The sequence below is a fragment of the Oncorhynchus keta genome, chromosome 8 (assembly GCF_023373465.1).
Source record: "Oncorhynchus keta strain PuntledgeMale-10-30-2019 chromosome 8, Oket_V2, whole genome shotgun sequence".
Lineage (NCBI taxonomy): Eukaryota > Metazoa > Chordata > Actinopteri > Salmoniformes > Salmonidae > Oncorhynchus > Oncorhynchus keta.
In genome coordinates, this window is record NC_068428.1 from 14,184,831 (window position 1) to 14,205,321 (window position 20,491).

Below are 20,491 nucleotides of genomic sequence, written 5' to 3' on the forward strand. Positions count from 1 at the left end.
TTAAAAAAATGCAGAACTAAGATCAGATATAGCCCTTGGTTCACTCCAGACCTGACTGCCCTCGACCAGCACAAAAACATCCTGTGGCGGACTGCAATAGCATCGAATAGTCCCCGCGATATGCAACTGTTCAGGGAAGTCAGGAACCAATACACACAGTCAGTCAGGAAAGCTAAGGCCAGCTTCTCCAGGCAGAAATTTGCATCCTGTAGCTCCAACTCCAAAAAGTTCTGGGACACTAAAGTCCATGGAGAACAAGAGCACCTCCTCCCAGCTGCCCACTGCACTGAGGCTAGGTAACACGGTCACCACCGATAAATCCATGATTATCGAAAACTTCAACAAGCATTTCTCAACGGCTGGCCATGCCTTCCGCCTGGCTACTCCAACCTCAGCCAACAGCTCCGCCCCCCCGCAGCTACTCGCCCAAGCCTCTCCAGGTTCTCCTTTACCCAAATCCAGATAGCAGATGTTCTGAAAGAGCTGCAAAACCTGGACCCGTATAAATCAGCTGGGCTTGACGATCTGGACCCTCTATTTCTGAAACTATCCGCAGCCATTGTCGCAACCCCTATTACCAGCCTGTTCAACCTCTCTTTCATATCGTCTAAGATCCCCAAGGATTGGAAAGCTGCCGCAGTCATCCCCCTCTTCAAAGGGGGAGACACCCTGGACCCAAACTGTTACAGACCTATATCCATCCTGCCCTGCCTATCTAAGTTCTTCGAAAGCCAAGTCAACAAACAGGTCAATGACCATCTCGAATCTCACCGTAACTTCTCCGCTGTGCAATCTGGTTTCCGAGCCGGTCACGGGTGCACCTCAGCCACGCTCAAGGTAATAAACGATATCATAACCGCCATCGATAAAAAACAGTACTGTGCAGCTGTCTTCATCGACCTTGCCAAGGCTTTCGACTCTGTCAATCAACATATTCTTATCGGCAGACTCAGTAGCCTCGGTTTTTCTGATGACTGCCTTGCCTGGTTCACCAACTACTTTGCAGACAGAGCTCGGTGTGTCAAATCGGAGGGCATGCTGTCCGGTCTTCTGGCAGTCTCTATGGGGTTGCCACAGGGTTCAATTCTCGGGCCGACTCTTTTCTCTGTATATATCAATGATGTTGCTCTTGCTGCGGGCGATTCCCTGATCCACCTCTACGCAGACGACACCATTCTATATACTTCCGGCCCGTCCTTGGACACTGTGCTATCTAACCTCCAAACGAGCCTCAATGCCATACAACACTCCTTCTGTGGCCTCCAACTGCTCTTAAACTCTAGTAAAACCAAATGCATGCTTTTCAACCGTTCGCTGCCTGCACCCGCATGCCTGACTAGCATCACCACCCTGGATGGTTCCGACCTTGAATATGTGGACATCTATAAGTACCTAGGTGTCTGGCTAGACTGTAAACTCTCCTTCCAGACTCATATCAAACATTTCCAATCGAAAATCAAATCTAGAGTCTGCTTTCTATTCCGCAACAAAGCCTCCTTCACTCACACCGCCAAACTTACCCTAGTAAAACTGACTATCCTACCGATCCTCGACTTCGGCGATGTCATCTACAAAATTGCTTCCAACACTCTACTCAGCAAACTGGATGCAGTTTATCACAGTGCCATCCGTTTTGTCACTAAAGCACCTTATACCACCCACCACTGCGACCTGTACGCTCTAGTCGGCTGGCCCTCGCTACATATTTGTCGCCAGACCCACTGGCTCCAGGTCATCTACAAGTCCATGCTAGGTAAAGCTCCTCCTTATCTCAGTTCACTGGTCACGATGGCAACACCCACCCGTAGTACGCGCTCCAGCAGGTGTATCTCACTGATCATCCCCTAAAGCCAACACCACATTTGGCCGGCTTTCGTTCCAGTTCTCTGCTGCCTGTGACTGGAACGAATTGCAAAAATCACTGAAGTTGGAGACTTTTATCTCCCTCACCAACTTCAAACATCTGCTATCTGAGCAGCTAACCGATGGCTGCAGCTATACATAGTCTATCGGTAAATAGCCCACCCATTTTTACCTACCTCATCCCCATACTGTTTTTATTTATTTACTTTTCTGCTCTTTTGCACACCAATATCTCTACCTGTACATGATCATCTGATCATTTATCACTCCAGTGTTAATCTGCAAAATTGTAATTATTCACCTACCTCCTCATGCCTTTTGCACACAATGTATATAGACTCTTTTTTTCTACTGTGTTATTGACTCGTTAATTGTTTACTCCCTGTGTAACTCTGTGTTGTCTGTTCACACTTCTATGCTTTATCTTGGCCAGGTCGCAGTTGCAAATGAGAACTTGTTCTCAACCAGCCTACCTGGTTAAATAAAGGTGAAATAAAATAAAAAAATAAAAGTTGAGAAAAACCCTGAGACTTCCTTAGATATCGTACACCAGCTATTGTTTACAAATATGCATAGGCCCCTGCCCCGTGTCTTACCAGAAGCTGCTGTTCTGTTCTGCCTATAGAGTTTGTAACCCGCCAGCTGAACTGTATGTTCTTAATGTCATCGTTCAGCCACGACTCGGTGAAACATAAGATATTACAGTTCTTAATGTCCCGTTGGTAGGATATACATGCTTTCAGTTCGTCCCATTTATTTTCCAGCGATTGAATGTTAGCTAGCAGAACGGAAGGCAAGAGCAGATTTGCCACTCTTCGCCTGATCCTCACGTTTCCTTTTCCAGCGAATCACGGGGATCTGGGCCTGGTCGGGTGCCCATAGTATAACCCTCGCGTCCGACTCATTGAAGAATAACTCCTTGTCCAATTTGTGGAGAGTAATCCCAGTTCTGAAGTCCAGAAGCTATTTTTGGTCATTAAAGACAGTAGCAGCAACATTATGTACAAAACAAGTCACGAACAATGCAAAAAAATCTAACAAAATAGCATTGTTGGTTAAGAGCCGATAAGACGGCAGCCATACCCTCCGGCACAATCTTAGTTTAATCAGCATTAACAAACAGGAATCACAGGGGAGTACAGTGCATTCGGAAGTACTCAGACCCCTTGACTTTTTCCCCAAAAAATTACATTACAGCCTTTTTCTAAAATGGATTAAATAATTTTTTCATCAGCAATCTACACAAAATACCCCATAATGACAAAGAGAAAAAACGTTTTTTTTTAGAAATGTTGGCAAATTGAGTAAAAATAAAAAACAGAAATACCTTTTTTAGATACGTAGAGCTCCGAGACAGGATTGTGTTGAGGCACAGATCTAGGGAAGGGTACCAAAAAATGTCTGCATAATTGAAGAACACAGTAGCCTCAATCATTCTTAACCCTTGTGTGGTGTTCAGGTCTGTGCGACCCATTTTCAGTGTTTACAAAAATAAAAATTATGCAATGAATTATTCTTCCAACCTGAGACTCATTGGCCTTGGCTCATTTTCTGTGAAGAACATGTAAAAGAACACATTTTCATTGAGTGCACACTGTGCACCCCCAAACATTTATATTACATCTGGTGTTTGGGTATATTGTAAAAATAAAAAAATGCAGTATTTTTCCACACTCTACCTCGGCCAGGTGCTAATTGGAGGAGGGATACAACAAATAAATAGCTTTGCATATGTGGCTACTTACCACAATTAACCAGTATGATAAAATTAATCTCTGCTCAGGGGGCCTTAGAAATAATTTTTGCAGAGAGAGAAGCTTGGGTGGAAGGAGTGTCTTCCACTTTGTAAGAAAGAATTTTACAAATATGAGGATCATGTGTCTGTCAATTCGGAGTCTGACAGTGAGTTGGAAGAAGAGGATGAGATTGACCCTCAGCCAGCCCGAAATTAGCCAGCCCCAGGACCAGACCATCAGCAACCAGCTCATCAGTAGTTTGCAGGAGGAAGAATATGGATGTCAAAAAATTGTGAAATTGAATGGTCTTCTTGTTCAAAGAATGAGCCACCCCGCATGGCTGCCAATGTAATAAGGATGCAAACAGGCCTGATTCGGATGGCGGTTACTCATTGTCACAGATCCCTCTGGAACTTTCATTGCGCACACCTGGACCCTATTCGCACTGATTGTATTTGTATATATGTGCCCTTTGTTCACCATAATGCTGTCGAGTCTTGTTACAATGTCCGTTGGTGCGTGTGAGTACCTATGCTGTGTATTTTGGGCTTTCGTGCCCTTGTGGATTGCACAAATGATTACTGGACTGGTAATCATCTTGCCTTTACACGGCACACCTTAATTTGGGCTGAATAGAAAAAACGTTTACGCATTCCTGCGCCTGTCTCCTGAATCAATCATACCAATGTGACACTCATATGCAGGACATAAAGTCTTATTTTGAACTGTTCATCACAGACACCATCCAGAAAATCATTCTGGACTGCTCTACTTTGGAGGGAAGGTATGTTTTTGGAGAGAGATGGAAGGAGATGGACCAAACTCATTTACATGCATACTTTGCGGTTCTTATCTTTGCTGGTGTTTTCAGATCTAACAGGGAATCCATACAATCCCTGTGGGATGCAGAAACGGGCAAATAACCTTTGTGTAACTATGTCTCTGGAAAACGTTCACATTATTTCCAGGATTATCTGCTTCGATAACCGAGACACCAGACCAGCTCGGCGGCAGAGAGACAAGCTAGCTGCAATCAGGTCAGTGAGGGACAAGTGGGTAGACCGCCTTCCCCTGTTTTACAACGTTACTGTTGATGACCAGCTTATGCCATTTAGGGGCCACTGCCCCTTCAGGCAGTACATACGGTCTAAACTCGCAAAATATGGAATCAAGATCTGCGCTGCCTGTGATGCTGCTTCATCATATGCATGGAACTTGCAATTGTATACGGGGAAGCCAGATGGAGGAGCCTCTGAGAAGAACCAAGAGATGTGAGTTGTCCTGGACGTGTCACAGCATCTCATGCGATAACTTTTTTACATCACACAAGCTTGAACAGGAGCTCCTCAAGAGGAAGCTGACGATGGTAGGAACAGTACGAAAAAACAAGCCAGAGCTCCCACCTCACCTGTTGAATACACGGAGCAAGCCTATCAATTCCTCGAAGTTTGTGTTCACGGCAGACACGTCCCTAGTGTCCTACGTGCCAACGACAGGCCAAAATCTGATACTCATGAGTACGTTGCATAGGGATGGGAGAATCTGTGGCCAGGAACATCAAAAAACAGAAATCTTAATGGATTTCAATGTCACAAAAGGGGGGGTGGACAATTTAGACAAGCTGGTTACTGGCTACAGCTGCAGAAGAAGAACCCTACGATGGCCACTTGTGATATTCTTCCATATCTTGGACATCTCGGGGTACAACGTGTTTGCCATCTGGATGGTGTTGAATCCAGATTGGGACAGAGGGAAGCTCCAGAAGAGACAGTTCTTTCTCGGCATTGGTAAGACCTCAAATCCAGAGGAAGACGCATATCCCAAGGACCCCAGCTTCTGCAGCCATCGTGAGGAAGATTCAGGAGGAGGATGCTGGTGCCCCGTCCGGCAGACCCACAGAACCAATATCCCCAATACCGGAAGTAAGTGTGAGTGATGTTGTTGCATGTGTGTGTGTCTGACTCACCTACTTTGGCCTGCTGTAACTATACATGTGAGTGAGATTTTGGTAAAATTCCTGAACTAAGTGTTTTCATCATTCTAGATTGCAGCTGGTAGCAACAAGAAAAAGTGCTGTAATGTGTGTGGACCTATGAAGGACAGGAAGACAGTGCACATGCATCATTTGCCACACACACACACACACACACACACACACACACACACATACAGTAAAACTACCTCTAAACACCATCCATATTGGATTTATACTTGCCATATATTTTTGAACTGTGCTGTAATGTTTCATAAAAGTTCTGAACCTATCAATTCTCATTGTTTCTACAGATTGAAAATACAATTTTTGCTAAAAGTAATATTATATTATTGATCGATTGACTATGACTTACATGTCAGTTCATAAACCATGTGCCATGGAATCGGTACATCAAAAATCTCTTCCCAACTATTTTGCAATCTATATTTTGCACTGCTGTCAATTTTTTGGTCCTTAAATGAAACTGGTATACTTTTTTATTTATCACAATTTTCTTTAACCAATGATGATGGTCTTTAATGCAGGGCCGACAGACAAGTTCCTCACTTTCTCCCCCTTCCACTTTCCTCTTCCATTTTTGCGGTAACACTGTGATTAGTTGGTTGTAATTTTGAGTAGAGCAGACACTTCCATATGTTTTTGCTAGTTGCATGTGTGACATAACAACACAGGTTCAAAAAAGAAATCTCCAAAAATATGTTTTCAATTCATATTGGTTATCAATTAGTATATTTGAGTTCAACAACAATATTTGTTGTATTGTTATTTATGTTTTGAATATAATAGATTTTTGTTTCCAAAAATAACATTTGATCAAAAAAATGAATACAGCTTTTATTAACAAATAGGATCTTGCAGAGGTATAAAATAAATATTAACCATGTATGTTGGTTCCTTTTTGATACTGTGGCAAAGCTAACTAAAAAGCAGCATTCCCAAGAGAGGATGACTTTCACTTTAGCAGTGATAAATTCATGAACTTTTTGAGGAAAAGATTATGATTAATAGAAAGCAAATTACGGACTCCTCATTAAACCTGCGTATTCCTCCAAACCTCAGTTGTCCTGAGTCTGCACAACTCTGCCAGGACCTAGGATCAAGAGAGACGCTCAAGTGTTTTAGTACTATATCTCTTGACACAATGATGAAAATAATCATGGCCTCTAAACCTTCAAGCTGTATACTGGACCCTATTCCAACTAAACTACTGAAAGAGCTGCTTCCTGTGCTTGGCCCTCCTATGTTGAACATAATACACGGCTCTCTATCCACTGGATGTGTACCAAACTCACTAAAAGTGGCAGTAATAAAGCCTCTTTGAAAAAGCCAAACCTTGACCCAGAAAATATAAAAACTATCGGCCTATATCGAATCTTCCATTCCTCTCAAAGATTTTAGAGAAGGCTGTTGCACAGCAACTCACTGCCTTCCTGAAGACAAACAATGTATACGAAATGCTTCAGTCTGGTTTTAGACCCCATCATAGCACTGAGACGGCACTTGTGAAGGTGGTAAATGACATTTTAATGGCATCGGACCGAGGCTCTGCATCTGTCCTCGTGCTCCTAGACCTTAGTGCTGCTTTTGATACCATCGATCACCACATTCTTTTGGAGAGATTGGAAACCCAAATTGGTCTACACGGACATGTTCTGGCCTGGTTTAGGTCTTATCTGTCGGAAAGATATCAGTTTGTCTCTGTGAATGGTTTGTCCTCTGACAAATCAACTGTAAATTTCGGTGTTCCTCAAGGTTCTGTTTTAGAACCACTATTGTTTTCACTATATATTTTACCTCTTGGGGATGTTATTCGAAAACATAATGTAAACTTTCACTGCTATGCGGATGACACACAGCTGTACATTTCAATGAAACATGGTGAAGCCCCAAAATTGCCCTCGCTAGAAGCATGTGTTTCAGACATAAGGAAGTGGATGGCTGCAAACTTTCTACTATTAAACTCGGACAAAACAGAGATGCTTGTTCTAGGTCCCAAGAAACAAAGAGATCTTCTGTTGAATCTGACAATTAATCTTAATGGTTGTACAGTCGTCTCAAATAAAACTGTGAAGGACCTCGGCGTTACTCTGGACCCTGATCTCTCTTTGAAGAACATATCAAGACCATTTCGAGGACAGCTTTTTCCATCTACGTAACATTGCAAAAATCAGAAACTTTCTGTCCAAAAATGATGCAGAAAAATTAATCCATGCTTTTGTCACTTCTAGGTTAGACTACTGCAATGCTCTATTTTCCGGCTACCCGGATAAAGCACTAAATAAACTTCAGTTAGTGCTAAATACGGCTGCTAGAATCCTGACTAGAACCAAAAAATTTGATCATATTACTCCAGTGCTAGCCTCTCTACACTGGCTTCCTGTCAAAGCAAGGGCTGATTTCAAGGTTTTACTGCTAACCTACAAAGCATTACATGGGCTTGCTCCTACCTACCTCTCTGATTTGGTCCTGCCGTACATACCTACACGTACGCTACGGTCACAAGACGCAGGCCTCTAATTGTCCCTAGAATTTCTAAGCAAACAGCTGGAGGCAGGGCTTTCTCCTATAGAGCTCCATTTTTATGGAACGGTCTGCCTACCCATGTCAGAGACGCAAACTGAAGTCTTTACTGAAGACTCATCTCTTCAGTGGGTCATATGATTGAGTGTAGTCTGGCCCAGGAGTGGGAAGGTGAACGGAAAGGCTCTGGAGCAACGAACCGCCCTTGCTGTCTCTGCCTGGCCGGTTCCCCTCTTTCCACTGGGATTCTCTGCCTCTAACCCTGTTACGGGGGCTGAGTCACTGGCTTGCTGGGGCTCTCTCATGCCGTCCCTGGGGGGGGGTGCGTCACCTGGGTGGGTTGATTCACTGTTGTGGTCGGCCTGTCTGGGTTGGCGCCCCCCCCCTTGGGTTGTACCGTGGCGGAGATCTTTGTGGGCTATACTCGGCCTTGTCTCAGGATGGTAAGTTGGTGGTTGAAGATATCCCTCTAGTGGTGTGGGGGCTGTGCTTTGGCAAAGTGGGTGGGGTTATATCCTTCCTGTTTGGCCCTGTCCGGGGTGTCCTCGGATGGGGCTACAGTGTCTCCTGACCCCTCCTGTCTCAGCCTCCAGTATTTATGCTGCAGTAGTTTATGTGTCGGGGGCTAGGGTCAGTTTGTTATATCTGGAGTACTTCTCCTGTCCTATTCGGTGTCCTGTGTGAATCTAAGTGTGCGTTCTCTCTAATTCTCTCCTTCTCTCTTTCTTTCTCTCTCTCGGAGGACCTGAGCCCTAGGACCATGCCCCAGGACTACCTGACATGATGACTCCTTGCTGTCCCCAGTCCACCTGGCCATGCTGCTGCTCCAGTTTCAACTGGCCTGGGCCCTAGGACCATGTACCAGGACTACCTGACATGATGACTCCTTGCTGTCCCCAGTCCACCTGGCCACGCTGCTGCTCCAGTTTCAACTGTTCTGCCTTACTATTATTCAACCATGCTGGTCATTTATGAACATTTGAACATCTTGGCCACGTTCTGTTATAATCTCCACCCGGCACAGCCAGAAGAGGACTGGCCACCCCACATATGCTCTCTCTAATTCTCTCTTTCTTTCTCTCTCTCGGAGGACCTGAGCCCTAGGACCGTGCCCCAGGACTACCTGACATGATGGCTCCTTGCTGTCCCCAGTCCACCTGACTGTGCTGCTGCTCCAGTTTCAACTGTTCTGCCTTATTATTATTCGACCATGCTGGTCATTTATGAACATTTGAACATTTACATTACATTTAAGTCATTTAGCAGACGCTCTTATCCAGAGCGACTTACAAATTGGTGCATTCACCCTATGACATCCAGTGGAACAGCCACTTTACAATAGTGCATCTAAATCTTTTAAGGGGGGTGAGAAGGATTACTTTATCCTATCTGAGGTATTCCTTAAAGAGGTGGGGTTTCAGGTGTCTCCGGAAGGTGGTGATTGACTCCGCTGTCCTGGCGTCGTGGGGAGTTTGTTCCACCATTGGGGGCCAGAGCAGCGAACAGTTTTGACTGGGCTGAGCGGGAACTGTAGTTCCTCAGTGGTAGGGAGGCGAGCAGGCCAGAGGTGGATGAACGCAGTGCCCTTGTTTGGGTGTAGGGCCTGATCAGAGCCTGGAGGTACTGAGGTGCCGTTCCCCTCACAGCTCCGTAGGCAAGCACCATGGTCTTGTAGCGGACGCGAGCTTCAACTGGAAGCCAGTGGAGAGAGCGGAGGAGCAGGGTGACGTGAGAGAACTTGGGAAGGTTGAACACCAGACGGGCTGCAGCCTTCTGGATGAGTTGTAGGGGTTTAATGGCACAGGCAGGGAGCCCAGCCAACAGCGAGTTGCAGTAATCCAGACGGGAGATGACAAGTGCCTGGATTAGGACCTGCGCCGCTTCCTGTGTGAGGCAGGGTCGTACTCTGCGGATGTTGTAGAGCATGAACCTACAGGAACGGGCCACCGCCTTGATGTTAGTTGAGAACGACAGGGTGTTGTCCAGGATCACGCCAAGGTTCTTAGCGCTCTGGGAGGAGGACACAATGGAGTTGTCAACCGTGATGGCGAGATCATGGAACGGGCAGTCCTTCCCCGGGAGGAAGAGCAGCTCCGTCTTGCCGAGGTTCAGCTTGAGGTGGTGATCCGTCATCCACACTGATATGTCTGCCAGACATGCAGAGATGTGATTCGCCACCTGGTCATCAGAAGGGGGAACATCTTGGTCATGTTCTGTTATAATCTCTACCCGGCACAGCCAGAAGAGGACTGGCCACCCCACATAGCCCGGTTCCTCTCTAGGTTTCTTCCTAGGTTTTGGCCTTTCTAGGGAGTTTTTCCTAGCCACCGTGCTTTTACACCTGCATTGTTTGCTGTTTGGGGTTTTAGGCTGGGTTTCTGTACAGCACTTTGAGATATCAGCTGATGTACGAAGGGCTATATAAATACATTTGATTTGATTTGATTTGTATGATGTCTATGTTGCTTGTAATTGATTTCAGTCAACATCTAAGTATTAAGTATTTTCAAGTAAATTGTCATGGCTGTATTGTTTTAAAAACCCAACAACGTTGTGGTTCCATCAGACCCGCATACATTGGGTGAATAACAAAAACATGAACACCACACAAGGGTTGAATGGAAGAAGTTTGGAACTGCCAAGACGCTTCATAGAGCTGGCCACCCGGCCAAACTGAGCAATCGGTGGAGAAGGGTCTTGGTCAGTGAGGTGAGGTGACCAAGAAACCGATGGGCACTCTGACAGAGCTCCAGAGTTCTTTTGTGGAGATGTGGAGAGTATAGACATGCTATTCTAGAATGATGACATCACTGATCAATGCCTGAAGCCATCTCAGTAGACCATGTTTGGTGATGGCTGATGTAACTGTCCGTCTATGAGTGTTGGTTATTTCTCTCAATTCTGTCCAATGGCTCTTCAAAAGTGTTGAATGGACATAAAAACGGCATTGTAAGAGGTAATTTTTACAGTGGATACTTATTTTCCAACATAATTTGCAAATAAATTCATAAGAATTCCTACAATGTGATTTTCTGGATTTTTTCCCCTAATTTTGTCTGTCATAGTTGAAGTGTACCTATGATGAAAATTACAGGCCTCTCTCATCTTTTTAAGTGGGAGAACTTGCACAATTGGTGGCTGACTAAATACTTTTTTGCCCCACTGTATGTGTTCGATGGTCAATCAAAAACTTGATCAGTCTACACCGATTTGCTTTATATAACCGTTCGTTTCCCTTTTAAGTTAAGTTTTCTATGCCTATGTTTAAGGGTCATGCACAGTTACATAAACTGTAAGTTTATGCTGCACACACATATAACAGCAGCAAACTCTGGGAACCCCGAGCCCACATGCAGGACAGGACAGTTTGACTCAGGAAAACATTGTAAAGTAAACATAGATAAGCATCAACAAACAGGAATGACGGGAGAATAGACATGCTCTTTTCGATGATGAAATCACTGATCAATGTCTGAAGCTTTTGCCTTCCCTATGGATCATGTTTGAGGGCTGACATAACTGTTTTGGTTGTTTCTCTGACCCTTGTCCAATGGCTCTTCAAAAGTGCTGAGTGGACAAAAAACGGCATGATAAGTACTGTTCACAGTGGATTTACCTCCCCCCCATACCCCTTCTCTATCATGCGATGTTGTGAGGCCAAAGTGCACTGACCACTCCAGTACAAAAAGGGGGAACTGTTACTTACCCAGGTGTAGTCAGCATGCAGTGTGTCTGGACCCTCTCCCTGCTTCAGCTAGTTGCCCTGTGGGCCAACGCAGCAGTGCTCACTGAAAATGGCCTCCCCATCCTCTGGGACCAGGCACCCAGCCAGCTGTCGGACCTGCCTCAGGCGGACAACGTGGTCACGATCAACCCCTGGAATTCCCTGCAGAGGATGAGTCTGTATAGGATACTGGTGGGCTCCACTGACAAGTATATGGCCTCCATGGGAACCAATGACAGTGCCAGCCCGTTGTGGGGCCTGCCTCTGCAGCTGTCCTGGAAACTCAGTTCAGGTATGTCGGGCCTTCATTAGGTAGGTTTGGGGAGTCGAATATATGCACATTGTTTTTGTGATAACTGTAATACACAATAATGTTGACTACGTTTCTCAGTTGTCTCGATCAGACGGTTTATCAAAGGATTTCATGGGGGAAGAGATGTGACTGAATGCGCTTCTGTTCCCGTAGGGCGTTTGGTTGACCCCACTGGCGCAACAACATGTGGACAGGAAGGAGATCCCATGTGCATTTCCACTAATAGCTGGTGGGCATGTAAGCACTGTGACACACATTCAACCATGCAGGCCATGTGTGTAGCCCTACACTTCAATAACAGACCATTAGTAAACTCTCGCTCCTTCTTTCCTTCCCCAGGTGTGAACTACTACCTCTCAGTGATTCCGTTCCTGGCTGCTGTGCAGAAAGGCCTGATTGGAGATGGTCTCATTCAGGTCCAGGTACAGGCACCAGCTGAGGCAGCTGAAGACTCCTGCACCTCTTACACAGACTGCTCTGCTAAGTACCCAGACCTCATGTCCAAATGGGAAGAATTCTTCCAGGTAATCTATTCAATGAACCTCCTTCCCCATGGGAAGCATTTTCCTTCTTGCCCTAGGAGATAAAACCGGTTTGTTAATTTAGTTGAGTGAGGCCTAGACTCAATCAGATCAATAGCAGACACCCATATAGTGGATGTTTTGGCAGCTGTCAGAAGTGGCACTATGTTGGAGCCGTCAGATTGGTGAGCAGCTGCTCTTGTGATCGTGAAGCCACACCTGTCCAACTGGCTTTCAGAAAGCCAAGGTGTAGGCCGTATAGAAACAATTACGCTTAAATTGAACAATCATTCAACTAAATAATGACCTCTATCACTCTAATCAAGGTGTTCAATCCAGTGTTCAAACTTGTAAATAGCAATGTCCGCCTTAAGTATAACAAGGAGCCACTTGTGGATCTGACAGCTGCACCGCAGTTCCACCTCCGATACCGCCAAAACAACCGCTATGCGGATCTGATTGAATCGAGCCCTTAAGTCACTGTTCATATATGTGACCCATTGGTGAATGCATAGAATTATTTGTTGTTCTTGGTTTATAATATGCTACCTTTCCATTCTAGACCCTGAAAGATGTTAGCGCATCTGAGATTTCTGACTTTGAGAAAAGGGACCAGATTCTAGGTGCCTTTTGGGCAGGTGAAACGCTCTCTTTGAATACTGCCTCATCCAGCTGCAAGGCAAAGTGAGTAGAAACATTAAGTGATACAGGTCATCACCATTTCACTTCATTTTTGGCACTCTGGTACTCTTGTACTCTGGTACTCTTGACACAATGTTGAGTTTCAATTAAATATAAGACTCTGTCCTTCAATCAGCTTTTACCTTGATTATTGATTATTATTTATGAAAACGATTATTGATTCAGTCTTTTGAGTCCCAATTTAGTCCTTGTAATCACACCTTTGACCTTTGTTACAGGATGAGCTACTATTCCAGCCCAGAGGTTGCATTCGCCAAAAGCTGGATCAACGCTGCAGATTACGTGGCAGCCGCATACTTCCAGTCGAGCCTGAATAACTCTGTGCTTTTCATGGGACCTCTGCCCAGCAGAGTGCTTCAGGAGGGGGATAGCGCTCCTAACATAGCTGACCTAAGCACAGAGGAGAACCACACCCTCTATATCTTTGGTTGGATGAACAGGATGAACACGATTCTTTGTGAGTACTTTTACTTTTAGTCCCCCGAGATGGATGTTAAAAAAATATATTTGATCATTCTTTGTATGAAAAGTAGAGGAACATTTCAGAGTGAAATTGAGATGACAGACACCAGTCAGTGAGAAAATGAAGTCTACAGTCTCCCTCTAGTGGTGTATGAAGTGTATGAAGTGTATTGAAATTGAGAGATCTACAGTACCAATTCAGTTGCATCAGGTTATTTGATCACATTTTCTTAACCAGTTGTTGTTCACCTTGTGACAGTGGGCTCTCCGGTTAAGATGTGGCGCTCAGCCATGTGCTCTGACAAGGCTCGGGAGAAGGGCCGGGAGCTCCTACAGAACCTGATCCTGGACCCTAAATTCGTTGTTTCCACCTTCGTCGCCATTCTGACAGAGATGACCCGCAGCTGCTCAGGCCTCAGCACATAAGTCCAATGAATAAAACTCACACAGTGCTATTTACACTTCCTGTGTTTGCCATCATTCATTTTCCACAGTAGACAAAAGTCCTTGTTGATTAATGCACAAACAATGTATTTATTGTATGCCTATAATAATACATTTACATGGAAGAGTGGCTCAGTGTAAAGTGCATAATAACAAAGATAAATAAATGTTGCTTGAAATCTGAACATTATATCTCACATGCCAAAACTTTCATTGATCTTCACACTCAAACTTTAAGCTTGGAATATGTATCAGATATTCATCATATCCATTGATTCTATTCCATCCTAAAGATATCCATTGATTCTATTCCATCCTAAAGATATCCATTGATTCTATTCCATCCTAAAGATATCCATTGATTCTACATTTACATTTAAGTCATTTAGCAGACGCTCTTATCCAGAGCGACTTACAAATTGGTGCATTCACCTTATGGCATCCAGTAGAATAGTCACTTTACAATAGTGCATCTAAATCTTAAAGGGGGGGTGAGAAGGATTACTTATCCTATCCTAGGTATTCCTTAAAGAGGTGGGGTTTCAGGTGTCTCCGGAAGGTGGTGATTGACTCCGCTGTCCTGGCGTCGTGAGGGAGTTTGTTCCACCATTGGGGGGCCAGAGCAGCGAACAGTTTTGACTGGGCTGAGCGGGAACTGTACTTCCTCAGTGGTAGGGAGGCGAGCAGGCCAGAGGTGGATGAACGCAGTGCCCTTGTTTGGATGTAGGGCCTGATCAGAGCCTGGAGGTACTGAGGTGCCGTTCCCCTCACAGCTCCGTAGGCAAGCACCATGGTCTTGTAGCGGATGCGAGCTTCAACTGGAAGCCAGTGGAGAGAGCGGAGGAGCGGGGTGACGTGAGAGAACTTGGGAAGGTTGAACACCAGACGGGCTGCGGCGTTCTGGATGAGTTGTAGGGGTTTAATGGCACAGGCAGGGAGCCCAGCCAACAGCGAGTTGCAGTAGTCCAGGCGGGAGATGACAAGTGCCTGGATTAGGACCTGCGCCGCTTCCTGTGTGAGGCAGGGTCGTACTCTGCGGATGTTGTAGAGCATGAACCTACAGGAACGGGCCACCGCCTTGATGTTAGTTGAGAACGACAGGGTGTTGTCCAGGATCACGCCAAGGTTCTTAGCGCTCTGGGAGGAGGACACAATGGAGTTGTCAACCGTGATGGCGAGATCATGGAACGGGCAGTCCTTCCCCGGGAGGAAGAGCAGCTCCGTCTTGCCGAGGTTCAGCTTGAGGTGGTGATCCGTCATCCACACTGATATGTCTGCCAGACATGCAGAGATGCGATTCGCCACCTGGTCATCAGAAGGGGGAAAGGAGAAGATTAATTGTGTGTCGTCTGCATAGCAATGATAGGAGAGACCATGTGAGGTTATGACAGAGCCAAGTGACTTGGTGTATAGCGAGAATAGGAGAGGGCCTAGAACAGAGCCCGGGGGGACACCAGTGGTGAGAGCGCGTGGTGAGGAGACAGATTCTCGCCACGCCACCTGGTAGGAGCGACCTGTCAGGTAGGACGCAATCCAAGCGTGGGCCGCGCCGGAGATGCCCAACTCGGAGAGGGTGGAGAGGAGGATCTGATGGTTCTATTCCATCCTAAAGATATCCATTGATTCTATTCCATCCTAAAGATATCCATTGATTCTATTCCATCCTAAAGATATCCATTGATTCTATTCCATCCTAAAGATATCCATTGATTCTATTCCATACTAAAGATATCCATTGATTCTCTTATTCCCTAAACCTGTTTCGCAGTCTGCATGGCATATGTGTTTATTGCTTTTCTCTTGCCGTGAATACTTTGGTCATTTAATTTTCTCCTGATGCTGGCAAGTTCATCCTCGTCAATGTGTTCATAATCTTTAGTGTCATCATCATCATCATCATCATCCTGTTTAATGGTCTTGTGCCGAGGACTGTTTTCTTCACCGGTGGCTGAGGAGAGGACACAAACACAACAAGGCAATGAGAATCAAAGTCAAGCTTTTGACATAGAGATTGATTAAGCAATAATGTCAGAGGAGGTGTGGTATATGGCTAATATACCATGGATGAGGGCTGTTTCTTAGGCACGACGTGCCTTACTGCTATTACAAACTGGTTACCAATGTAATTAGACCAGTCAAAATTATTTTTTTGGTCATACCTATGGTACAGTATATGGTCTGATATGCCATGGCTGTTAGCCAATCAGCATTCAGGGCTCGAACCACCCAGTTTATAATATTAGTTATTGGTTACTTTCTAAAATCTAGAAAGTATTTATATTGTCAGCTGACAATTAAGTTAAGTAGCAAAATGAGTCTGCTGCAATTCTGCTCACAACTATCCTCCAAGCATGTTGAATATTCAACAAAAGTATTCTGATAGAATATAGAAACATAGACAAACCTTTTTGTGGGCCTGAATCAGTCACTGTGACCAGACTTGTTTTGGAAGTTTCATTTCTTGGTGGAGGGGTGTTCTGTTCTGCACAGCTTGATGTTGTAGAGGTAGGCACTGCTTGTTCGGCTTTATTGGCTGCATGTGGGCTCTTCAATATAATAACACAGACCACACAAAGAATTAGTACTGTAATCGATTGAATATAACTTTTCGCTAAAATACATCTGATAGCTATTGTTGCTGTTATTGTTTATTAAGGCATAAAATACAACGGATGATCGACTCACCTTTGGAGAGGGGGGATCTGGCTTCTTCGGCCTGGGAGGCGGCAGTTTCACTGTATCTTCTGAGTGCTTTTGGTGTCTCTTGGGTGGTCGAGGGGGAGGCAGCACGCTGGCATTGACATACCTCCTCAGGGTGAAGTAGCAGTCCTCTCCTATCTCCTCTACAGCTGAGCGGACGGCCTCGCCCTGGGTCAGCTTTGGGCCATTCCACCACTCCAGAAGCTGCAGGGCCATGTTAGTGCGGTTGACAGGCACCTCCCAACACTGGGCCAGGTCCAGGGTGGAGACAATAAGGTAGGGGTCAGTGATCTCCTCCTCCAGCTGCAGCCCCGCGGCCCCAGCCAAGAGGTCCTCCTTCACTGAGAGGTCCCTCATGGACACCTTGACGTTGAAGGGCAGGGCGAACCTGTGGCAGAGGTCTGAGAGCATGTACTGCTTCTTGTCGTGGACCACCTCCACAAAACCCCCGTCCAGACACATGGGGATCAGCACGGCCTCGTACTTCTTCCCCACCATCTTCTCACAGGCCAGGGCCTCCACCGTCTTCCTCTTGTCTCCGTAGATCACCTCGCTTGTCTCCATCTTGTGTACCAGGTACTGGTCTCCCACCAGCACCGAGGACAGCCCCTCGTAGTGGGTCTCAAAGGCCCTAGTGGCCACTACGTGCAGCTGCTCCTTGTTACTCTTGGCCACCTCCAGATCATACGCTGTGGCAAATGTCCGGGGCCCGCGCTTGAACCTGCCATTGTAAGACACTGGGATGAGGAAGCGTCTCTGGGCCTCGCTGCGAATCTCAGATGCTAGGATTCTCTTCGCCTGGTAGGCACTGTGGACAATGACCTGCTTAGAGGATTTCAGGAAACCCAATTCCTCCTGAACTTGTGATGGTGGCTCGATGACTTCTGCTTTGAAGGGGAAGAACTCGCTGGGCTTGGCAAAGACATCACGGAAGGACAGAGGCTGCATGAAACAGGCACCGTCACACTCCTCTGTAACGTCCAAAACCTCAACATCCAGGGTGGATGGGATGAAAACAACATTCTTCCCAACTGTGAACAAAAAAAAAAAGATTGTTTAGTATGCAAGCACAAGCTATGATAGGCAGGCTACTTTTCTGTAAGAAATGTTTCAACAAGATTCTTGATTCAAATGTTTTTCCAACAATATATACATAATGCAGCGTATATACATATTTTGTAAGTCATTGAATTGATCGCCAAAGGTTTGACATTAGTAAATCCGTTCAACTGCAGCTTTGAATAAAGTTTTCTGTTGTGCATTTTCTAAAAAGTAGCAATGCATTGTGATTGCCTGAACAGCATGATGACTACACATCAAAACATTGACGACTTTTGTGTCTGTGCTTCTGAAACAACCTAAGACCAGTGTAGCTTTCATGAACATTAGTTGTCAAGATTGCAGTGTCCCCTTTAACTTGAAAACCAACATTGAGATGAGAAAAACGCAATTAAAACATGAAAAACATTTTGCGACTTTTAATTTTTATTATTTTTTTTAAATCAGGAGATCAAAAGCCTTTTTCATTCCACATAACTTTGATGTAAAGTGAAAATATTAATGGTCCGTTTGAGACTCACACTTGGATACCGTTTGAAGCTCGTAGACAGGTGTGAGAACCAACTCTCCGCTGTAGTCCTCTGGCAACTCAGACTCGCACTTCTCCTTTGACGGCAAAGACTTGGCCCAAGTCACTGTCCTTTTCCTTCCTTTGGGCATTTTCCATTCCACCAGCTCCCCGAGGGTGTAGAACTGGTCGTCGGCACACTCATAGAACTCCCCAGTGTGCGAGAGCTTCACAGCGAAGATGTGCTTGGAGTCTTTCCGTGTGACCTCACAGTCAACATGGCTGTCTCCGTGCTCTGTCCTAATAGCAGTGAGTCTGAAGCTCTCCTCTGCCTGGATGGTCCCCTCAGGAAGCTGTAGCTTCTCAGGGCAGTAGAACTCTGGTTGGCCCAGGCACACAGGGCTGATACGCACCGAGTCAACAATCTCCTGTATACTGGTGTATGGCCTCTTGTCGGCCACGATCCTGAAAAGGCCTGACAGTACAGGCAGGCAAAGCAATATATGAAATTATATTTATTGGTACAATGCACAAAACCACATGTTGGTAAGGTCCCTTTCTTACCTGAGAGAGGGGTTTGGACATTACCATGTATTGCAGTTTACAGTATACATGTCAAAGGCCAATAATTAAGCCATATATTAGGAAAATTAAAATCAGAATATATCAATCTATATTACAATGATTTATAAAGGGACACATTTGATGACAAAATAATTAGATTTCATATTCAAGGTACAGTTTGGATGTTTCGGGCCCACCTGGGTAGTCAAGCGATAGATCGACTGTTATGGATTTGGATCCCTCAGACTGAAGCTCCACGATGAGTCTGGTGACACTGATCCCAATGATCTTCAGCAGCTCTCCGCAGGAGAAACTCCCCTCTCTTCCATACAGCTCATACACAGAACCTGGTAGAAAGTCATTTCAATGGATCTAGTGTAGTGGCACTGGATGGCTCTAAGAACAGTCAATTGTCTATTTTCCTTGTGGTGTAATGGATCCATGTAACTATCATGAATAAGCATTAATAATTTATAAAGGCTTATTCATGAAAGTTAGCAGTGTTCCCACACAATTTGCCCCAATAATAAGCTCGTCAACAGTTTTATGTTGAATTTTGTAACGTGAAATACCTTTTGTTTATATCATTTGCACGTTAATATACTTCATACACTGTGAGCCGTTCATCTTAACTTGCATTCACACGACATCATTTGTTATTCCAAAATGCCGGTCCTGTGAGTAAAGTTGGGGCTAATGATGTCTTCAGCCTTACCTTGGAAATAATATCCAGATTGCATCTGCAGTACTCTAGGGAGAGACTTGGCATCCACCGAGCGGGTGAACTCATCCAGTGTCATAGCCATCCTTTTCATTTGATCTCTGGGTGACCCGGACAAGTGTACCGAAGGAAACCTAGAGAGGAGACGCCACCTTCAACATGGGTCAGCACAAAGTTGACCAGCGGTGTGTTTAATGCCAAGTAACCCGTGTGCCAGGGCTCATCCTTGAGTATTAAGGCTCTCTTTCTGTGGCATAGTCAGGCACAGTGAACAACGCGAATCAGTGACACAGAAAGAAAAAGCATCCACGTATGAGTCACTCGTGCAACAGCAGAGGTTTACAGGAGCCCTCACTCTGCCTCCGGAAACCAGAGGCAGCTAGCTCACCACAACTCACTAAGTAGCTAGGTTGTATCACTGGGAATCCAGCCGGAGACCAATGCCACAGAACAACAATATGTTAGTCACAATAACGATGATTAACATAAAATCAGAAAAGGGCCACTTGTAAGTCTGTAGTGGCTTGCACTTCTGCAGGCACTGGATTAAAGGGGAACTGACCCAAAAAACAACAACAAAAACAAGCACGTCTCCAGACAAAGAATATCTGTTTTTTTTATCTATTATCTAGTGACCAGATTAAAATAATCATTAGGT

General features: G+C 45.2%; 2 protein-coding genes across 2 annotated transcripts; one reads left to right on the forward strand and one right to left on the reverse strand.

The window, feature by feature from the left end:
• Positions 1–11,811: 11,811 nt before the first annotated feature.
• LOC118386834 (protein LEG1 homolog) lies at positions 11,812–14,298 on the forward strand. The gene is made up of 6 exons (XM_035774713.2): positions 11,812–12,131; positions 12,306–12,389; positions 12,492–12,676; positions 13,236–13,357; positions 13,594–13,832; positions 14,097–14,298. Exons 1-6 carry the CDS (start codon positions 11,837–11,839, stop codon positions 14,261–14,263), a joined length of 1,092 nt encoding a protein of 363 aa, XP_035630606.1. The 5' UTR covers positions 11,812–11,836; the 3' UTR covers positions 14,264–14,298.
• A 490-nt stretch (positions 14,299–14,788) lies between these two features.
• Positions 14,789–20,155, reverse strand: themis (thymocyte selection associated). The gene is made up of 7 exons (XM_052523504.1): positions 19,828–20,155; positions 19,310–19,459; positions 18,562–19,023; positions 16,967–18,012; positions 16,686–16,827; positions 16,086–16,229; positions 14,789–15,586 (listed from the first exon to the last, which is right to left on the reverse strand). The coding sequence occupies exons 1-7, from the start codon at positions 19,925–19,927 to the stop codon at positions 15,462–15,464; spliced, it is 2,169 nt and encodes a 722-aa protein (XP_052379464.1). The 5' UTR covers positions 19,928–20,155; the 3' UTR covers positions 14,789–15,461.
• Between the last annotated feature and the right edge of the window lie 336 nt (positions 20,156–20,491).